General features: G+C 34.2%; 5 protein-coding genes across 7 annotated transcripts; 4 read left to right on the top strand and 1 right to left on the bottom strand.

The window, feature by feature from the left end:
- The first annotated feature begins 896 nt into the window (after nucleotides 1-896).
- LOC105192502 (putative transferase CAF17 homolog, mitochondrial) lies at nucleotides 897-2,576 on the top strand. The gene is made up of 2 exons (XM_025299563.1): nucleotides 897-1,045; nucleotides 1,173-2,576. Exon 2 carries the CDS (start codon nucleotides 1,199-1,201, stop codon nucleotides 2,321-2,323), a length of 1,125 nt encoding a protein of 374 aa, XP_025155348.1. The 5' UTR covers nucleotides 897-1,045; nucleotides 1,173-1,198; the 3' UTR covers nucleotides 2,324-2,576.
- Nucleotides 901-3,039, top strand: LOC105192503 (cysteine-rich DPF motif domain-containing protein 1). 2 transcript variants are annotated; one of them, XM_025299564.1, is made up of 2 exons: nucleotides 901-1,055; nucleotides 2,526-3,039. In XM_025299564.1, the coding sequence occupies exon 2, from the start codon at nucleotides 2,602-2,604 to the stop codon at nucleotides 2,932-2,934; it is 333 nt and encodes a 110-aa protein (XP_025155349.1). In that variant the 5' UTR covers nucleotides 901-1,055; nucleotides 2,526-2,601; the 3' UTR covers nucleotides 2,935-3,039. The 2 variants fall into 2 exon arrangements, with proteins under 2 accessions (XP_025155349.1, XP_025155351.1); XM_025299566.1 differs by lacking the exon at nucleotides 901-1,055 and adding an exon at nucleotides 1,907-2,059.
- LOC105192501 (nucleolar protein 12) lies at nucleotides 2,954-8,551 on the bottom strand. Of its 2 annotated transcripts, none has more exons than XM_011156671.3 (4): nucleotides 8,424-8,551; nucleotides 4,393-6,026; nucleotides 3,969-4,303; nucleotides 2,954-3,879 (listed from the first exon to the last, which is right to left on the bottom strand). In XM_011156671.3, the coding sequence occupies exons 2-4, from the start codon at nucleotides 6,011-6,013 to the stop codon at nucleotides 3,688-3,690; spliced, it is 2,148 nt and encodes a 715-aa protein (XP_011154973.1). In that variant the 5' UTR covers nucleotides 6,014-6,026; nucleotides 8,424-8,551; the 3' UTR covers nucleotides 2,954-3,687. The 2 variants fall into 2 exon arrangements, with proteins under 2 accessions (XP_011154973.1, XP_011154975.1); XM_011156673.3 differs by having other exon boundaries at nucleotides 4,393-6,036.
- A 1,893-nt stretch (nucleotides 8,552-10,444) lies between these two features.
- TTLL12 (Tubulin tyrosine ligase-like 12) lies at nucleotides 10,445-12,398 on the top strand. Its single transcript, XM_025299570.1, has one exon. The coding sequence runs from the start codon at nucleotides 10,478-10,480 to the stop codon at nucleotides 12,326-12,328; it is 1,851 nt and encodes a 616-aa protein (XP_025155355.1). The 5' UTR covers nucleotides 10,445-10,477; the 3' UTR covers nucleotides 12,329-12,398.
- A 1,804-nt stretch (nucleotides 12,399-14,202) lies between these two features.
- On the top strand, nucleotides 14,203-18,798 carry LOC105192497 (zinc finger protein 2). The gene is made up of 7 exons (XM_019845688.2): nucleotides 14,203-14,432; nucleotides 14,618-15,170; nucleotides 15,304-16,064; nucleotides 16,168-16,393; nucleotides 16,536-17,347; nucleotides 17,467-17,733; nucleotides 17,952-18,798. Exons 1-5 carry the CDS (start codon nucleotides 14,338-14,340, stop codon nucleotides 17,286-17,288), a joined length of 2,388 nt encoding a protein of 795 aa, XP_019701247.1. The 5' UTR covers nucleotides 14,203-14,337; the 3' UTR covers nucleotides 17,289-17,347; nucleotides 17,467-17,733; nucleotides 17,952-18,798.
- The last annotated feature ends 257 nt before the right edge of the window (nucleotides 18,799-19,055 follow it).

Below are 19,055 nucleotides of genomic sequence, written 5' to 3' on the forward strand. Positions count from 1 at the left end.
ACTTCTGCATAACGCATAATACACAATGCATAAGAGAATCAACCAATCAGGGTTCTTCATTTCTGTCCTGAGGAGGGAAATGAAGAAAACTAATTGGTTTATTCTCTTGTGTGTTATGTATTATGTGTTATGCAAAAGCCTGTGCTCTTGCCCTATGTCTAGCGTCGTCTACAATGGCAGTAAGCAGTAAGAAGTAAGCGTAAGCGGTAAGAAATAAACCAATCACAGTCGATTATGACAAAAATAATCAACTGTGGTTGGTCCATTTCTTAGGGCCAGAGCACAGGTTCTTGCATAACACATAATACATAACACATAAGAGAATAAACCAATTAGTTTTCTTCATTTCCCTCCTCAGGACAGAAATGAAGAACTCTGATTGGTTGATTCTCTTATGCGTTGTGTATTATGCGTTATGCAGAAGTCTGTGCTCTGGCCCGAAGGCCTGGTCTACAATAGGTGTTGTAAGCTGTAAGCCGTAAGAACTGACCAATTATAGCCGATTATTTTTGTAATAATCGACTGTGATTCGCCAATTCTTACGGCTTACAACTTACGACACGTATTGTAGACCAGGCCTTAAGGCTCGTCTACATTAGCTGTAAGAGTAAGGCTATAAGGTTGCAAGACACGAAATGAAATATTTTCATTCGCTGACAGCTTACGTTGCAACCTTACAGCCTTACTCTTACAGCTATTGTAGACGAGCCTTTACTTTCACGCTTACTTCTCAGGCCTGATCTACAATACGTGTCGTAAGTTGTAAGTCGTAAGAATTGGCGAATCACAGTCGATTATTACAAAAATAATCAGCTATAATTGGTCAGTTCTTACGGCTTACAGCTTACAACACCTATTGTAGACCAGGCCTTACTGCTTACTGCCATTGTAGACGACGCTTCTATGCTTCAATCGTCCAACATTCTGATAAAACTGACTTAGGTTAGGTTATGCAATTTCAAGACTCCAAATAGACACACAGATTTATGACTCGTCAAATATATGGAATAGATTACAGCTTGTCGTGTATAAAGATTCAAAGAATGTAAGACCAGGTATCTTTGCACTTTCAATATTATTATATAACGTAAGGCAGGTATAGATTGCTTAGAGGTTAGGATCCTGTTAGACTGTGGCACACCGGTTCTATTGGTTGCATGTATTTTTCGTAGAAATAAGACGTTTGTTTCGAATCTTGATGCCCGCCACAATGATTATCCGCGTTAGCCGATTTGCTTCCCAAATGTGCAAGCGAAGCAAAAGGCTCGACGATTATCAAAAATACACGATCAGACACAGCTGCACCCGAACGAATCACAAGATATTAGAACGCCTAAACGATCGATGCTTACTACATGTGAGCGGCAATGAGTCGTCCGATTTCTTGCAAGGATTAATCACAAACGATATGAAGCACCTGGAAGAAGGTGCCTCCAACATCTACACCTTGTTCTTGAACGTCAAAGGTCGAGTGTTGTACGACGCTATAATATACAAGAGCGAGAAAAGCAGTTCGTATTACCTAGAATGTGACTCGCAAATCGCCGAGTCTTTGCAAAGACACCTCAGATTGTATCGCGTGAAACGAAAGATAGACGTGGAACATACAGGTGACAAAATCAACATCTGGACGATGTTCGATTCAAGCAGCCGTTTCGATCATGGATCGGCCGCGCTGGATGAGAATGGCAAACGCAAGGTTGAAGGGATGATCTTTCCGTGTGGCACGCTAAACAATAAAGCTAGCAAGTTCGTCGACAACATCATGATCTTCGAGGATCCCAGACTACCTGATCTAGGCCTAAGGATTTTAGCCGAGTCGCATATCGGGACACACGATATAATCAAGCACTTGGACGACGACGTGATCTCATCGGAAAACGCCAGTGACTACAGAGCGTTTCGATATAAACTAGGAGTGGGCGAAGGTGTGCAAGATCTGCCACCCGGGAAAGCGTTGCCTCTGGAGATCAATTGCGATTATCTACATGGCGTCAGCTTTCACAAGGGCTGCTACATCGGTCAGGAACTAACGGCGCGCACATATCACACTGGCGTGGTAAGGAAACGGCTGATGCCCTTGACGTTTGAAAACATCGCAGATAAACCGCTGTCATACGACGAGAAAATCCTCGATCAGTCCGGCAACGTGGTGGGAAAGTTTCGGGGCTACACCGAGAAGCATGGATTGGGCTTGATGCGTATCAACGAATCTCTGAGTGCTCAGCAGCTGAATGTAGCGGGTGTGAACGTGAAAGTGACGAAACCCGCTTGGTGGCCTCAAGAGCCTCAGAAGGAGACAATCTCTGCTAAAGATACGTAGTGATGTGAGGAGGACCTGATGAAAATCGCATGTTATATTGACGGATTGTCGTTACGAAGGCACAGAGAATCATAATAGTCACATGGAATTGTGTGTTATATAGAGCATATAAAATCAAAGTCAAAGCGATATTATGTTAAAAAACCGACAGAGTACGCCATGTATTATACTTGTTTGGACTCTACTTCTTGTTAATTTGTAGGACGGAAGAATCCGTTGACGTGCCAGCGGGCGAATCCAGCGGACGAGGTGAACAGGATAATGTAGCGAGTCAGCAAATGACGCCGAGATCAGGCGGGACCTTCGCGTGTTCCTTCTGTTCCCTGAAAGAACACTACGACTACAAAGGCACGAGGCCACCATTCGCACGGCAGCTGGTTTACTTGGAAGAGTGTTACGTCATGAAAGATCCGTTTAGTTTACCCAGTAGGGGTGAAGTTTTGGTCCTCGGCGGCGATTGTAGCACGTGCGGACATGCGGTGTGCTTGGGCTGCAGTATATTTTATACAAAACGGTTTTGCCCGAAGTGCGCGTCCAGCAACATGCATAACTTACCAAACAAACTACACGGCAAGATTAGCAAGTTATCAACGAAACAAGCGGATTTTTAGAAATGAGAAATTTGTTGAATATTGTTGTCATGTATTAAACTGTATTAACGATATACATGTTATATTAACATTAAAAAAAAAAAGCTTAATAAAATCATTCATATATACAAGTGCAGAGCTTATATATGGTGAACGAATATTTTCTATTGGAGAGGATCGTTCTATCCTGTGAACATACTATTCTGCACCAATGCGCTGATGTACTTTTTTCTGAATAAAATAAACGCGATATAAATCATTCTCTTAACACGTTGACTGCCAACTACGAGATATCTCGTAGGTTGTTTACTCGCCCAGTGGTGCGATTCTGTAACTCGTTATTGGAGTTAACGATAACGAAAGTGTCGTTAACTCCAACAACGAGTTACAGAATCGCGGTACAGGACGCCTACTACGAGTTATCTCGTCCCTTCATTACTTGCCATATTTGTACAGCTACGAGGAAACTCGTAATATAACAGTATAAATATGAATAGATGACCTCAGAAAAGAGAATAAAAAATGTTTTAAAAAAAAAACATTTTTTAAGCTTTTTGATTATTATTATGTACTATTATTAAAGTTTTTAATAATACAACATGATTAAATCAAATTGGCTCTTTTAGACCGGAATCGTGAAAAATTCCGTGACAGTCAACGTGTTAAGTAATATTTTATATAGTATAACTGAGTTCAGTAATAATTATGTATGTATGTATGTGCGAAAGAAAATGTTTTATAGTAGTAGTTATTAATTTAATTATATAACGTCATTCAAGCCTTTTGTTTTTTCGATTTTGCTATGAGTTTGCCTGCTATCTCTTTCTTTTTCTTATTAAACTTGCTTCCCTTCTTCTTGTCTTTCATGTCGGCCTGTTGACCCTGGAAGGACTTCGAGATTTTCCCTTCGAGACTCGTGTTGTTTTTCTGTGACTTTTTTTGCTTATCTTTTGCTTCTTCTTTAGTCTGTAAAAGAAAATACATTATTAGCTCATATGCAATAATATTAATTCTAATTTTAATATGAAGAATATAAATGAAGGAAATATATTTACTGGACGTTCTACAGCAAATGTTTTTCGCGAATTCTTAAATTTCTTCAATGGTCTATTATCGTTGTTTTCATTTGAGAGAATTCGTTTCCCTTCCTTTTTCTGATTGTTTGATTTTTGCGATTTTTCTGATGGTGCTCTACATGTTCGTACCCTTACAGGCCGATTATTAATTTCAACACCATCTAATTTTAGAGCTAAAGTTACAGCATCCTCAGACTTGAAGTTAACATAACCAAATCCTCTAGTTTGTCCTGTTTTTTTGTCACGTATTAAGCGCACAGATTCTATTTCTCCGCATTTACTAAAATTCTCCCAAATATCGTTGGTGTTCATGCCTAAAGTTTTAAAGACATAAAATTAACTAATTCATACAAAATAATTTTTACTTAATGATACTTTAAAATAAATTCTTTGTTATACGTACCAAATTTCAAATTTCCTATAAATATGGACTTTTTAATATTGTGTTTCTCTTGTCCTAACTTAGCAACAATCTTTACATTCACATAATTTCCTTCAAATTTTTTTCCATTCATAGAAAGTGCTTTCTTTGCAGATTCTTCGGATTTATATTTAATGTATGCTACAACAGTAACTATTTTTGGATGAATATCTTGTTTTATAGCAGCAACTTTCTTGGAAATTTTTGGATTCTTAGGAACAATATTTCTAAAACGTAGATTATCAATAGGTCCATATTGACCAAATACCTTTTTTAGAGTTGTTATTTTTGTCTCTTTTGGAATATTATCGATAAAGATAGTTTTTCTATCAACTTCTTCTTGTTCTTCAGGAGATAATGATTTTTTGACTGCTTGCTCATTCTTTTCAGATGCATCTTTGCCAGTAGAAGATTTAATTACTTTTGTTTTTGTAGATTTCTCTTGTATTTTTACTGCAATGCCATCTTCATCTTCTTCGCTATCATCTTCATTGTCTTCATCTTCTTCTTCATCACTGTCATTTTCATCTTCTTCTTCATCACTATCATCTTCATAGTCATCATCTTCTTCATCAAAATCCTCATCATCATCATCTGTCATTGTTTTCCCCAGAAGTGCTTTTAAGCCAAGTGCCGTACTTTCTTCCTCATCCTCAAAGGTTTTGTCTTCAACTTCGTCTTCACTTTCATCTTCATCATCGTCTTTAACATCGTCATCGTCATCTTCATTACTTTCAAATGCAGAAGTATTCCCCCCTATACTTATCTCTGTAGTGTCATTTTCTTCACCTTCATCTTCATCTTCATCATCATCATCATCATCATCATCTTCCTCACTTGTTTTCAAATTCTTGTGTTTGGTATTTGATTTTATACCTTTGAACATTTTTATACCCAAATGTCCAATTGTTGTTTCTTCATCACTATCATCATCATCCTCTTCTTCTTTACTATCGTCACTATCTTCATCTTCTTCCTGTTCATCTTCTTCCTCCTCTTCATCTTCAAAATCTTCATCGAATTCATTTCCAAAGTCTACATCTGAATCATCTACATCTGAATCATCTCCTAAACTTGCTCCAAAAATATCTGGGATATCAGCATCAGATTCTTCTTCATCTAATACTTCATTTATTATACTGATTTCTTCTTGTGGTACAATTCCTTCATCAATGTCAGAATCAGAGTCGGAATCACTGACTTTTCCTAATTCTTTTTTTACTTTTACATTAATTTTCTTATTGCTTTGCTTATTTTGTGATTCATTTGGAATTTGCTTGCGTTTTGGTATTTGCTTTCCCTTTGGAGTTTTCTTTTCTTCTAGAATTTGTTTCTCTTTTGGAGAATTTTCTTTTCCCTCTAATTGTTTCAACTTTCCCTTAAATAAATTTTGGTCATCCTTTACACCTGCAAGTTTCTGGAAATTTTTCTGTGGAGTATTTTTGTTTTTAGCTTTCATATCATCTATTAAAGTTACCTTGCCAGTAGGTGTATTTTTAAATTTAGGTTTCTTATATTTCTTCACCGAACCATTTTTTATTAAACACAAGGACTTTTTTGTAATATGGCTTGTTATATTTTGTCCTGAAGATGTTTTCGCCATTGTTTACTAGAATCTAAAACAGACCAACAAAACTTAATTATAAAAACTAGTTAATATATATATATATATATATTTATCTGACTACATTGACTATATACAGGGTGCTAAATTTCAAACATAACAGGTAAAAAATCTCGGAAACTATGAAAGATATTAAAAAAAGCTAAAACACATGTTCCATGATTTCGAAGGGGAAAGAGAATGGCATTATCATTTTTTTATTTTGAGGACATTTTCAAAGTCAGTTGAAGATCAACTTAATTTTTTTAAATAGAAAGTTCAATTTTTTATTATATCTTCTTTTTCTACCAATTAATTTTAACAATTTTTGTCTGAATCACTTTTTATTTGCATAATATTTTTTGAAATATTTAAGGAAAACTTGGTAATTTTTTCACTTAACTTACGATAATTTAACTTACGATATCTCGCTGTTCGTCGAAAGAAAAAATAGTATTAGACCTTTTTACTTTATTTACTATCAAGAATATATCACTACTAATAGTGCCCTAACTTTTGTTAATTTAATAATTTTGAAATTTCCAAAGGTCGATAAGTTAATAAAAGTTAGGGCACTATTATAGTAATATATTATTGATAGTAAATACAGTAAAAAGGTCTAATATTATTTTTTCTTTCGACAAACTGTTAGCGAAATATCTTAAGTTAAATGTTGAAAAAGTTACTAACTTTTCCTTAAATATTTCAAAAAATATTAGGCAAATAAAAAAACGTTTCAGACAAAAGTTGTTAAAATTAATTGGTAGAAAAAGAAGATATAATAAAAATTGAGCTTTCCATTTAAGAAAATTAAGTTGACCTTCAACTGACCTTGAAAATGCCCTCCAAATAAAAAACTGATAATGCCATTCTCTTTCTCCTTCGAAATCATGGAACATGTGTTTTAACTTTTTTCAATATTTCATAGTTTTCGAGATTTTTTACCTGTTACGTTTGAAATTTAGCACCCTGTATATATATATATATATATATATATATATATATATATATATATTAGTTTCCAGTAATATATATAATATATATATATATATATATATATATCATTAGCAAGTTATAAACAAAGAAGTCTCATAAGTAGGAAAAAGTTTTAATGTTTTCCTATAATATAATCCTATAATCCTATAATATAATATATTCTTAGATATTAGAAATAACATGAAATAATGTGAAAGAAAATTGTTTAAACTGTATTTAACTGATTCAATGGAACTCATTAGTTCAAAAAAAGCATTAATACATTGATCAAAATCATATTACTAATTTCTAAATTAATAAATCTATGCTTTACTAATACTAATTAATGAATCTATATAATGAACAATATAGAATATACTAAATTAACAGATTCTGAAAAGCAAAGGCCCCTAGGTTTGGCAATTAAATCTTTCGCTTTAATAAATCAATGAGACTAAGATATATTACTAAAATAACAGATACTAAAATAACAGATTTTGACACAAATTCTAACACAGATAAATAATAATGCACAAATAATAATAATGCACAAATTGATATACAAAATTCAAATTTTATATAATAAACATTAAAAAAATTTAATTGCCAAACTTTGTATAGGGCCTTGGACTATATATATGTTATTATATGCTGTTGGTATGTACAATAAATAAATTATATTTGCTTTGTTTATATTTATAGACAGTATATGTTTCTAAGAATACAAAATCTCTTCTCCACTCACATATGTATAAAGTTTACTGTACCTAAATATATAGTGTTGAAAAATTATGTTCAATTAATGAAACTTCTTTCGTTAATAACTTTTTAATAAATAACAAGGGATAGCTAAAACACTTTGCATGTTGCTCAGAATAATAACCTTGACAACATATATTAAGATCAGTATCACTGCAGTATCCTCCCTTAAACAGGAGTTTTATTACACGTGTATATATATATATATACACAAGATTACAAAAATAAAAACTTTTGAAGAAATAAATTACAACAATGTATTAGTGATACTGAATACTTCACATAATAAACTCTATCAAATCCAAAGCTTAAAAATACAAATGTTTTACTATATTTTTGTTTTTAGATTTTCAGCTAGAAAGAACAAAAATATAATGAAATAAGATTTGGAAATTGTTTTACAATTTTACAATTTTTTTTCCGATATAGTGATCAACCCAGATCATTGTGCCTTCAGCTTATCCCAAGGTATATACAGCTATATGGCACAAACGTTTTACAATTTTATATATTGTAAGGTTAAAAATGCACGTGTAAAAACGACATACAGAAGCTCAAAAATCCTTTAGAAGTAAACATTTGTTTATTTGAAATATAAAATATCATTATATTAACAAAAAGCCAACAATAATATTGTACAAATAAACTAACGATAATAAAGTTAACAATAAATTACCTGTTGGAAAATGCTCAGAACTCAACGTTCACCGGTACAAAACGTGTAATAACGCCAACAGGAAGATGTTCAGTTCAATTCGGTATATAGCTTTAGGTAGAAGGGTGTACCCATACATCATTCTCCTAACAGGAAGATGTAAAATAGCCATTAGTGAATAAAGGCGAATTTACAATATTGATATTCAATTGTTCTGGCAGATTTACATCGTAAGATATTCGATATAAAGCATCTCACTACGGCCGGTTGCATGCAGGCCATCGATCACGTAACTTTTCCCCTAGAATGAAAAGTGAAAAGTGAAAAGTTTCTCGTGAAGTCGCCCAGATAACACAAAATACTCCAAAATATCATATGTGTGTCTAAAAGACATTTAAAAAAAGATAGAACGTCATTTGGATGTTCTTAAAATATCTTTTTGTAATTTTGTTGTTTAGCCGTGATCATACAACTAGGGGAAACATGGAAACGTAAACTTTTCATCACTTTTTACGTAAACTTTTCTTCATTAAACTTGTTAGCGAAAAAATGAAAATCTAATGACACGACGAATACGGAATATAATATTATTATTACTGCGTTGAAAATCAGTCGATCATGCGCGCATTAATTTTTCTGTCTTCGCATGAATTGCATTATATTAGTATTTTTATTGGTATTTATTAATATTTATTATGGCTGCAGCATGGTGGCTATTTCAAGTTACAGGTGGCTATTACAAAGAAGAAGAAAGAAGAAATTTAAGAATACAAAGGAGAATTTTACACGATATATCTAATCCTTTTGAAATATTGGAGAGTCAATTTATTCTTTTATATCGGTAAGTAAACTGCAGCAAATAATAAATTTAAATAAAACGTTACACATGTTATTGTAAACAGTATTAAAAAATATATAAAAGTTTATAAAATATTAATGAATATGAATATTTGTGGACCACCACTAATTTTTCACTTTTCACTTTTCACTCTAGGGGAAAAGTTACGTGATCGATACCCAGGAGCTCGAAACGCGAGCATCACCAAACGTTTTGATTGGCCGTTAATAGGGAATTTTTAAAGTTCATTCTACAATACGTGTCGTAAGTCGTAAGCCGTAAGAACTGACCAATTATAGCCGATTATTTTTGTAATAATCGACTGTGATTCGCCAATTCTTACGGCTTACAACTTACGACACCTATTGTAGACCAGGCCTAAGATATTTAGAGAAAAAGTTTCGTACCCTAAAAATTCAACCAATCGGAACGTCCGATAAACCTATCGTACGATGCATATATTAGCCTTTGAGTGGCTGTATTCCAATCGATTCCAATATTCACTGCCAGCACTAAAGCCAGCGGCACACGGTGCTTGTTTTCGTGCTGGATTGCTTGCTGGATGAAAATACTGCGTTCTGATTGGTACATTTTCGAAGATGGATGGAAATGCACCAATCAGAACGCAGTATTTTCATCCAGCACGAAACAAGCACCGTGTGCCGGTGGCTTTATATACAAACTATGATAATACAAACCATGTATTTTCAGTACTGGCAGTGAATTTTAGAACACAGCCAGTGTAGTGATATAGAAGCGCGCCATCTTTAAACTCCCAAAACTTCTCCAGAAGATTAATGAAAAATGTGTTCTAAAACTCAATATTCTCCTAACCTCTAATAATTAGGTAATAAATAAATAAAATATTTTATCTGATTAAGTTTCGCTTGAAATAATGTAAAACGTAGAATCAAATATAAAAGCAAAATTAGATATGTACTTTTTATATATTTAAAATATTTATTAATTTTAGGACAATATCATTTAGGATAATTTTACACAACTCAGTTTGTGTGTGTATATGATTAATTTAATAAATAAATATTGTATAAATATTCTATAATATATATCTATAAGGACATGTAAGTTTGATGTTTGATAATTTTTTGATACATGTGTGTGCATATATATATGCAAATGGATATACATATACACACATACATATGTGTGTATTCTATTAAATAAGAATTATTAAATATTTCTTTATTTTAGGAATCCAATTATTGATGTTTCCACAATGAATGGTATAGATTTATGTGAATACAATACATTTCTTGAGTTACATAAACCACAACTGGAATCTTCTGGTGTTCCTCAATTATTTTGGAAAGTTTTATTTGAAAAGTTAGACAATGAAATCTTAGATGGAGGACTTGTCTTCCAGTTAGCAAAAATAGAATATGAGAATACAACCAGACATATGACAGAACCAGTATGGAAGTTGATTGTCTCTGCAAATGATGGTATTAGTGCACAAAATCCGAATAATATTTACTTAATTGATCATGCATGGTTATATGATATCAGATCTGTCCGGCAACATTTGACAAAATTACCTAATCTACTTAATCGTATGTGCTCTCTTATGGATATTGATACCAATGCAGAAAAAGAAGAGATAATTGAGCATATTATGAATGAAATGTGGCGATACAATCAATATTTTTCATTGAACTCCAAAGATGTGGAGAAGAGTATGCCAATGTGGTATATTATGGATGAAGTTGGATCAGCAATAAATCATAGTGACAATCCAAATTTCAGAACAATACCTTTTCTGCATGTGTCGAAAGGCATATCTTATACGCTTTTATTTCCTATAAAAGATATGGCTATGGGAGATGAAGTTACAAGAGACTTTGTAGAGGGTCAAGCAGATAGCCCTTGTATAAGAGAGTTGTTATTATTGCCATGGGTTCACAGTACTTTTGATATTGAAAATTTTGAGCAGCTTGAAACAGGTGAAGAATTTGTACAGAATTATATTTGTGAAACTCTGCCAGAAACAAGCACATTTAAAATAAACAACAACGAAACTTTAAAAGTTTTTTCACAATACGAGTATGTGGAGAAATATTTAACAGACTCAGCATTTGAGATCACCAATGAAGCTCAAACAGCAGAGATATTGTGGCTTGTGTCTCATTTCAAAACTTTTAAGGAACTAAGCATCTCCTCGCCACATGTATTTATAAATCAGTTTCCTTGCGAGAACGTGATAACAGTCAAGGACCTCTTAGCTATCGTATGTAGGAGAAAAGCAAAGGGCAAACCGTACGATCCCAATACTCTTGAAACCTTACCAACGTGGTTACCAACCACATATAATTTGACGACAGAACTGAAGCAGTTTGTCAGTTACTTCAAGGCACGGGCTGAGAAGAATCTGGATAATCATTGGATATGCAAACCATGGAATTTAGCGAGAGGCCTCGACATTTACATCACAAAGAATCTGTATCAAATTCTACGGTTACGTCATACAGGGCCTAAAATTGTGCAGAAATATATCACGCAGCCGGTTTTGTACGATAGACTGCAAATTGGCAAAGTAAAGTTTGACATCAGGTATGTCGTGCTGCTCAAGTCTGTGAAGCCACTACACATGTACGCATATGCAAACTTCTTTCTACGATTCGCGAATCAGCCGTTTGCGCTGAACAACTTGGATGTGTACGAGCAACACTTCACCGTGATGAATTATTCCGACGAAAACCCACTCTACCACGTGAAATGCGCCGAGTTTGTTGTTCAATGGAAGAATCAATATCCCGATTATCCGTGGGAAACTTACGTTGAGCCGAAAATTCTCTCCGTCCTTTATGAGGTGTTCGAAGCTGCAACCGCTGAACCTCCGCCGAGAGGAATTCCTGAGAGTCCGCAAAGTAGAGCCGTGTATGCTGCCGACATGATGTTAGAGTGGTGCGACTCTGAGATGCAGCCTAAATTGTTGGAAATTAATTATATGCCAGATTGCCAGAGAGCATGCGATTATTATCCAGAGTTCTACAACGATATCTTCAAGTGCTTGTTTATGAACATAGAGAATCCGCAAGTGTTTCACAGATTACATTCGACCAAGGAGTGACCGAGACGTTAAACTGTTATGTTACATTGTTAAATAAATGATTCATTTTGATACATATAGTTTAACAATATCTCAAGTGAATTCATATTCATAAACGAAGATACGTTTGGTCATCGAATTATCTGTATTTTCATATTTGTATTTCATATCACTTTCGACATTAAGATAAATTTCTGATTTAGTATAAATTACATTTATATTTGTTACTTCTGAATTGCATTACAAAATTATTAGGAGGCTGCATTGAAAGCTGGTTTTTTTGAGCATTTATTTCAATTCCAAAGTGTGTGAATACATCAATCAAGTATTTGCCCTCAGAAATTATGACTTTTTCTCACTTTTCTGGCAGAAGTTGAATTCCATGACGAAAGAACGGTCTGTCTTTCTACAAACGTATATCAGAGTAATAGTTCAGTAATATCAGTAATATATCAATAATATTTTCCTGATATTTTATTAAAAAATATATTACTGATATCTTGTAATCTATGATATTTCTGTAATTTACATGCTATGTGGGCAGCTATCCAGTGATAAAACAAGGACAGACTCGTTGTCCATTTTTGTCTATCTTATACCACTCGTAGCACACAATAGAATCTACTCATGTTTAGCAATGTGAAGAATACTCTAGAGGAGGTCCGCTGTCAACGCGGAGTGTGCAAAAAGGCCAAGGGTCGGTTCCAATTTCTTGGTAAGTTAACTGATTATTAAATTATATATATTATATCTTTGTCTTTGCTTTTCCTTTAATTTAGACAAAGACAGACATATGATTTAACTATCAGTCAACTTACCAAAGAATTGGGACAACCTGCCCCAAGAGCTTTAACTGTGAAGGAATACGTGAATGATTCATGATATTTCCTTCCTATTTTTCATACAATACTTCAAATATGAACCAAAATCATTGAAAAGATTACGAGAAACTTACGATGGATTTATTTAAGGCAAACAAACGACATATCGAAATGCACATGAAGTTGTGTAAACATATCAAGTTGTGCTTGCAGAAAACGTGTTTGCGAACGCTCTTTATAAATATGATTTTATAGACATTTTTATAAAGATCGAGGAAGATTCAATCGTGCGATAAAATCAAGAGCAGTGCGCTTTAAAATTAAGATATAAAAGTATACTTTATTTTTGTATCTAACAAAAATTGTATTTTGTATTTAACAAAAATATGTATAATATTCGTTGCTGGTATAACGTATGGGATAAATATTTACGTAGTAATCATCTAATTAATTAATACAATCATTTTGCAGGAGATCCTTCGCTAAATATCGTCGATTTGTCTCTCTCGGTTATTACATTTTTGACACTCTCGTACCTCACGCCTGTTGCACACTAGCTTCTCTTTAGAAAAACGAGTTCTCATTGGATATTATTCATCACATCCGGTGTGCAACGGGCATAGGCTGCGTTCCGAAATTCAGCCGTAAATTCTGCCAGTACTGAAAATCTATAGTATACGTGACACAAACTATATATTTTCAGTACTGGCAGTCGATTTCGGAACGCAGCCATAGATACAAAAGTGTCAAAAGTACAAGCAATACAAACAAACCTATAATGGCTACGTTCCGAAATTCACTGCCAGTACTGAAAATACATGGTTTGTGTCACGTATACTATAGATTTTCAGTACTGGCAGTGAATTTTGGAACGCAGCCAATGTCAAGACTCTACTAACCAATCATAAAACGGAGTTAGCAGAAATTAGTTAGAAAATATCGCAGTAGCCAATCAACGTTCCAAATGCCGCGTGTTCGTAAATGCTATTTCCGGGCAAGCAAAACGATGAATGGCCGCAGTATTCCCTAGCCAACTTCCGCCGCGCGGCAAACATGCTGCGTCAACCTGTGTCAACCGGCTTTAATCGATATTATTAGAAACAAATACGCGTGTATAATCTCTTTTCTGATTTTCCATAGATTGTAAATTGAGCACGAAATATTTCCGTGGAAAACAATTCTGATAGGAAGAATTGAAGTCTGAAAGCGATGAAAGTTGTTTGTGCAGCGTCAAGTTGTAAATATTCTTCAAAAACTGAAGATTCATCGAATGTCACTTTTATCTACTTTCCTGAGGACGACACGTGAGTGTTGATCTTCGACAAATTAACCTATTTTATATTTTGTCGTTTACCTATTTATCAATTGATTTTAAACAGACAGCATTCTTTTGAATTTTCAACTTAATAATTGTTACTAATATAATTACCACAGATATTTTATCACCATTTATCCGTAATACGAAGTTCATAAAATAATCTTCGTGCAGGGCCAAAACATGGGCGAAAAAGTGTGGCAGATTGGATTTAGTCAAAAAATCGAATATGGAATTGCACTTCAACTACAGTATTTGTTCTCATCATATAGAAGATTGTTATTATATGAGTAAAACTCCCATTATAATAAAACAAGGTGCTATTCCTACTCTATTTGGGACCGATTCATACACTGATAATAAAGATTCTAGAAATGTATTTGATAAGCTGCAAACTCTTCAAGAAGCAAGCGACAATGTATCTCTAACATATTGCAACATGAATGCAGAAATAAGTAAATATCATGATGCCAACTTTTCCAATTTATGTAGAATGTGTGGCAAGTTGACTCTGAATGGAGTAGATATTTTTTCAGCTGAAGGTACAGAGCTTAAGCTAAAAGAAAAGATAAACTTGCACGTGCCTATTTCAATTCTCATGGATGATGCAATGCCACGGAAAGTTTGCATTGAATGTTGTAATGAATTAGACAAGAGACATTTGTTCATTGTCTTATATTTAAAAACTAATATAGAGTTAATGAAATTTTTAAACATTGAGAATAAGGTAAGTGTAATACTAACTGTTAGCAATTTAGTAATATTTAAAAAAATCTGTTTATGTAAAATATTTTAAAAGTGTTCAGTATTTATATGCAACATTTGCAAGTATATACATGTAGTCAACAAATATGTTGCAGATGGAATATGAAAATAAGTATAATTCATTATTGAAAAAGTATTTGTTAGAGAAAAATGAAGAAATATGTGTGAATAATAGTATGCATTATGATTCTGCATCATTTACTACGAATAAGATTACAAATTCTGGTTTAGAAACAGATTTAGAAGAGTTAGAAAATGAAGAATGTTCTGAAACTGAACAGCCTGATAGGAAAGATAATATTCCTAAACATGCAATTATATATAATGCATTACAAAATAAAAACGACAAGAATGTGGCAGTTAACAATGGATTAGAAACAGGAAATTCTCAAATAGTCAATAAAAAATGTGAAAACAAACAACTTACTGATAAACCTGAGGTCTGTGAGTCAGTGCAACCAGTAAATTATCAAGTTTCCAGTCAACTATCCAAGACTCAACAGAATTTTGACAAATGCGAGTCTTTGCATGAAAATGCTACAACAGGAGTTAAGAAAGGATGTGGTCATTGTGAAGGAACTTTTTTTAGTAAAAAAGATTTATTACATCACATTAAGCAATTTCACAAAGGACAACTATTATTTCGATGTTGCACATGTAATAAGACTTATGAAAGATGGTCCAGTTTAGACATTCATGAAGCTACTCACAGATTAGACAAGCCATATCTTTGCGATTTATGTGGGAAGAGTTTTAAACATTCCAACTACTTAAGAGGTCATAGAAGAATTCATTTGGAGGAATCTAAAAAGAAAAAACATATTTGTGAATTCTGTAAAAAAGCATTTAGATCACGGTAATAATTGCAGCAATTTGTTTTACCCAAAATTATTTTAGTTAGCTTTATATATATATACATCAAAGTTAGATATATTATGTTGCATATTATTCTCGTACAGATTTCATTTAAAAGAGCATCAAAATCAACACATAGACAATAGACCATATACTTGTGAGTTGTGTGGGAAAGCGTTTTACAGGAGGATTCAACTACGACAACACCATTTGTCGCACGGATCAAATAAATATTCGTGTCCAATTTGCGGCTTGACGTTTAATCGCAAAGGGAATATGAATATGCACGTGAAACGACATAACAACGGGAGTGGAGCATATACATGCAGTGTAAGTACATTGACAGTATATTGAGTCTTTCTAAAAAACTGTACAAATTACTCAACTTATCGCTTTCACCGATGTTACAGATGATTATCATATAATACTGATCGAAAACAGTATAGAATAAATACTTAATTTGATATTGTAGGTCTGTGCTTGCAAGTGTAAGTCCATGAGCGAATTGAAGATGCACAGAAAGAACCATACTGAAGAAGAAATAGTGGACAGTATTAAGAGGAAGTCTAACGACAAGGAAATATGGCGATGTAACGTTTGCAACAAAGTGTTCTCAAAACGCATTTATTTGGTGGCTCATGAACACACGCACGGAAACAATCAGATTTACGTGGAGTGCAAAGAATGCGGCAAAAAGTTGGCGAGCAAGAGCTCGCTAAAGTATCATGAGAAGTCTATGCATCTAAAGGAAAAATTATACATGTGTCAGTATTGCGGAGAATCCTTAGTCTCAAAAGAGACGCAACTGAACCATGAAAGGAAACACACTGGCGAACGTCCCTACGTTTGTAAAGTGTGCAATGCACATTATATATCTTCGAGTAATCTGAGCCAGCACATGAAAACCCATACAGGCCTAAAGCCACATGAATGTGGCTATTGCGGCAAAAGATTTTTACGTAAAGATTCGCTAAAAGTACACGAGAGAATCCACACTGGCGTCAAACCGTATCCTTGCGAAATCTGCGGCAGATGCTTTTCGCAGAAGAATGACATGTTGAAGCACGTCAAGACGCACAACGGTAAATCGTTGCAGTGCGACCAATGTGACGAAGTTTTTAGACAGAAGAAAGACCTGTTGAAGCATGCTGCGACACATGAGCAAAATATTTCAGCGATTCTAAGTGACGTTGACACGCAATCGGATATTATGCAACCTTGCTGATATCACTCTCTCCTGAGATTGAGTGGTGGTACTAATGGCACATGATCAGTCTTTTTTCTGCAAGTGTTTTGCCAATGTATATATATATGGTATGAATATATATATATATATATATATATTCATACTGAATTATCTAATCTCTATTCCTATTCTAATGATTCTTTTATCTCGCGTATAGATTCCTGACTGATATAGGTCTTTCAATGGCGCAAAGTAGTGCACATCAAATATTTATGAGAATGGATCGAAGCTATGAGTCAGGTAAGCAACGATAACAAAGTTGTTTGCGTGCTTGCAGTTCACGCGTTAGGTCAACGCACATTATCTCTGTTATGGATCTCATCGTGAATGTAATACCGATGGATATGATCACCGATTCTCTTCTTTTGCAAGTTTTGAATTTATCGTCAAGCACATATCAATCAAACTCCCGCCAATGGACAAGGTTACAGTATATGTTATATAACTGCATGGGTCGTTAAAAAAATTGTAGATTATAATTAAAACAAGAATCAACTACGCGCAAGTCAAATGCTTTGAAATACTCTGCAAAATTATGTCTATTTCAACATTTCTCATTATTAAAGATACTTTTCTTTTCGCACGTCATTTTTCTATTTTAGATTTATTTTTATTTACGTTGAAGAAATTCTTTCTGTATAGGGCTGAGATAAGAAGTCTACGCTGGAAGTGTGGAATGGTATGAATGTCGCTGATCGTCGGAAGTTCTCCAGTGACTGACACATGCTAAACTGGCAAGATTATTTCATCGCGTATTAGGGTGGAATATGCGCATTCTTGGACGGTTTATAGCTGATATAGCTAAGATCGCCAAATTGAAGAACGGAAAATGGAAGATGCTGCGCTTACAGCGTCCCAGATTGTCTTCCCGCAAATATTCTCCTTTATATATTTGATATATAAGAATTATAATATGGAGAATTAACCCTTTACGGTCGGCAGATTTCGAAGAGATCGATAAACATTGATGTCTGTAAGTTGATCTAAACATTTGAATCTAGCATCGGGAGGATAGTTTTCTTTCATTATCGCTAGCCTCGTTCGCCGTGCCGCGCGCCAGGCGATCATGAATGGCATTATGCCGCCAGTCTGGCGGCACCGACTTCTACGACGACTTGCGAATGCCGCCACTGTGGCGGCATCGACCGTAAAGGGTTAAAGAAAAAAAACTGATATATAAAATTTTAAGTTAAAATTCCTCAGCTATTTTTGTAGGCATTACCGAAATATACGACGAACAACGCGATTTCAACATGGTTTCTGCTTATGAGGATAAAGAATATTTTGTATTTTTTTTTTTTTTGGCGATAATTATATACATCGAAATATAATATATTTTCAAACGACTCTTCTAATGATAACATTATCTTTGTAATTCTTACGGGATGATAATCGTCCCAGGTGACGTGAAACGTGTGCCTGCGTACAACTCGGAGAAAGGGACACATGAGATCAGACACAATAAAAGTCATTGTTATATATAGAATAATACTCTTTATTGTTTTTGATAGTTCTTGTTTTTCATATCGTGCGCTGCAGTTTCTTTTTCATCTTTTATTATTCAATATCGATTTTTAAACGACTCTCCGTGTATGCTTTTGCTGTCAGTTCTGCTGCTGCTGCTGCTGCTGCTGCTGCTGCTGCCGCTGCCGCTGCCGCTGCCGCTGCTGCTAATATATTTTGGTAGAACAGTACGTGATACAACTTGACGATTTTCGAACAAAGAAAAACGAAAGGAAATGACGA

Source organism: Harpegnathos saltator, unplaced genomic scaffold, assembly GCF_003227715.2.
Source record: "Harpegnathos saltator strain DR-91 unplaced genomic scaffold, Hsal_v8.6 scaffold285, whole genome shotgun sequence".
Classification (NCBI taxonomy): domain Eukaryota; kingdom Metazoa; phylum Arthropoda; class Insecta; order Hymenoptera; family Formicidae; genus Harpegnathos; species Harpegnathos saltator.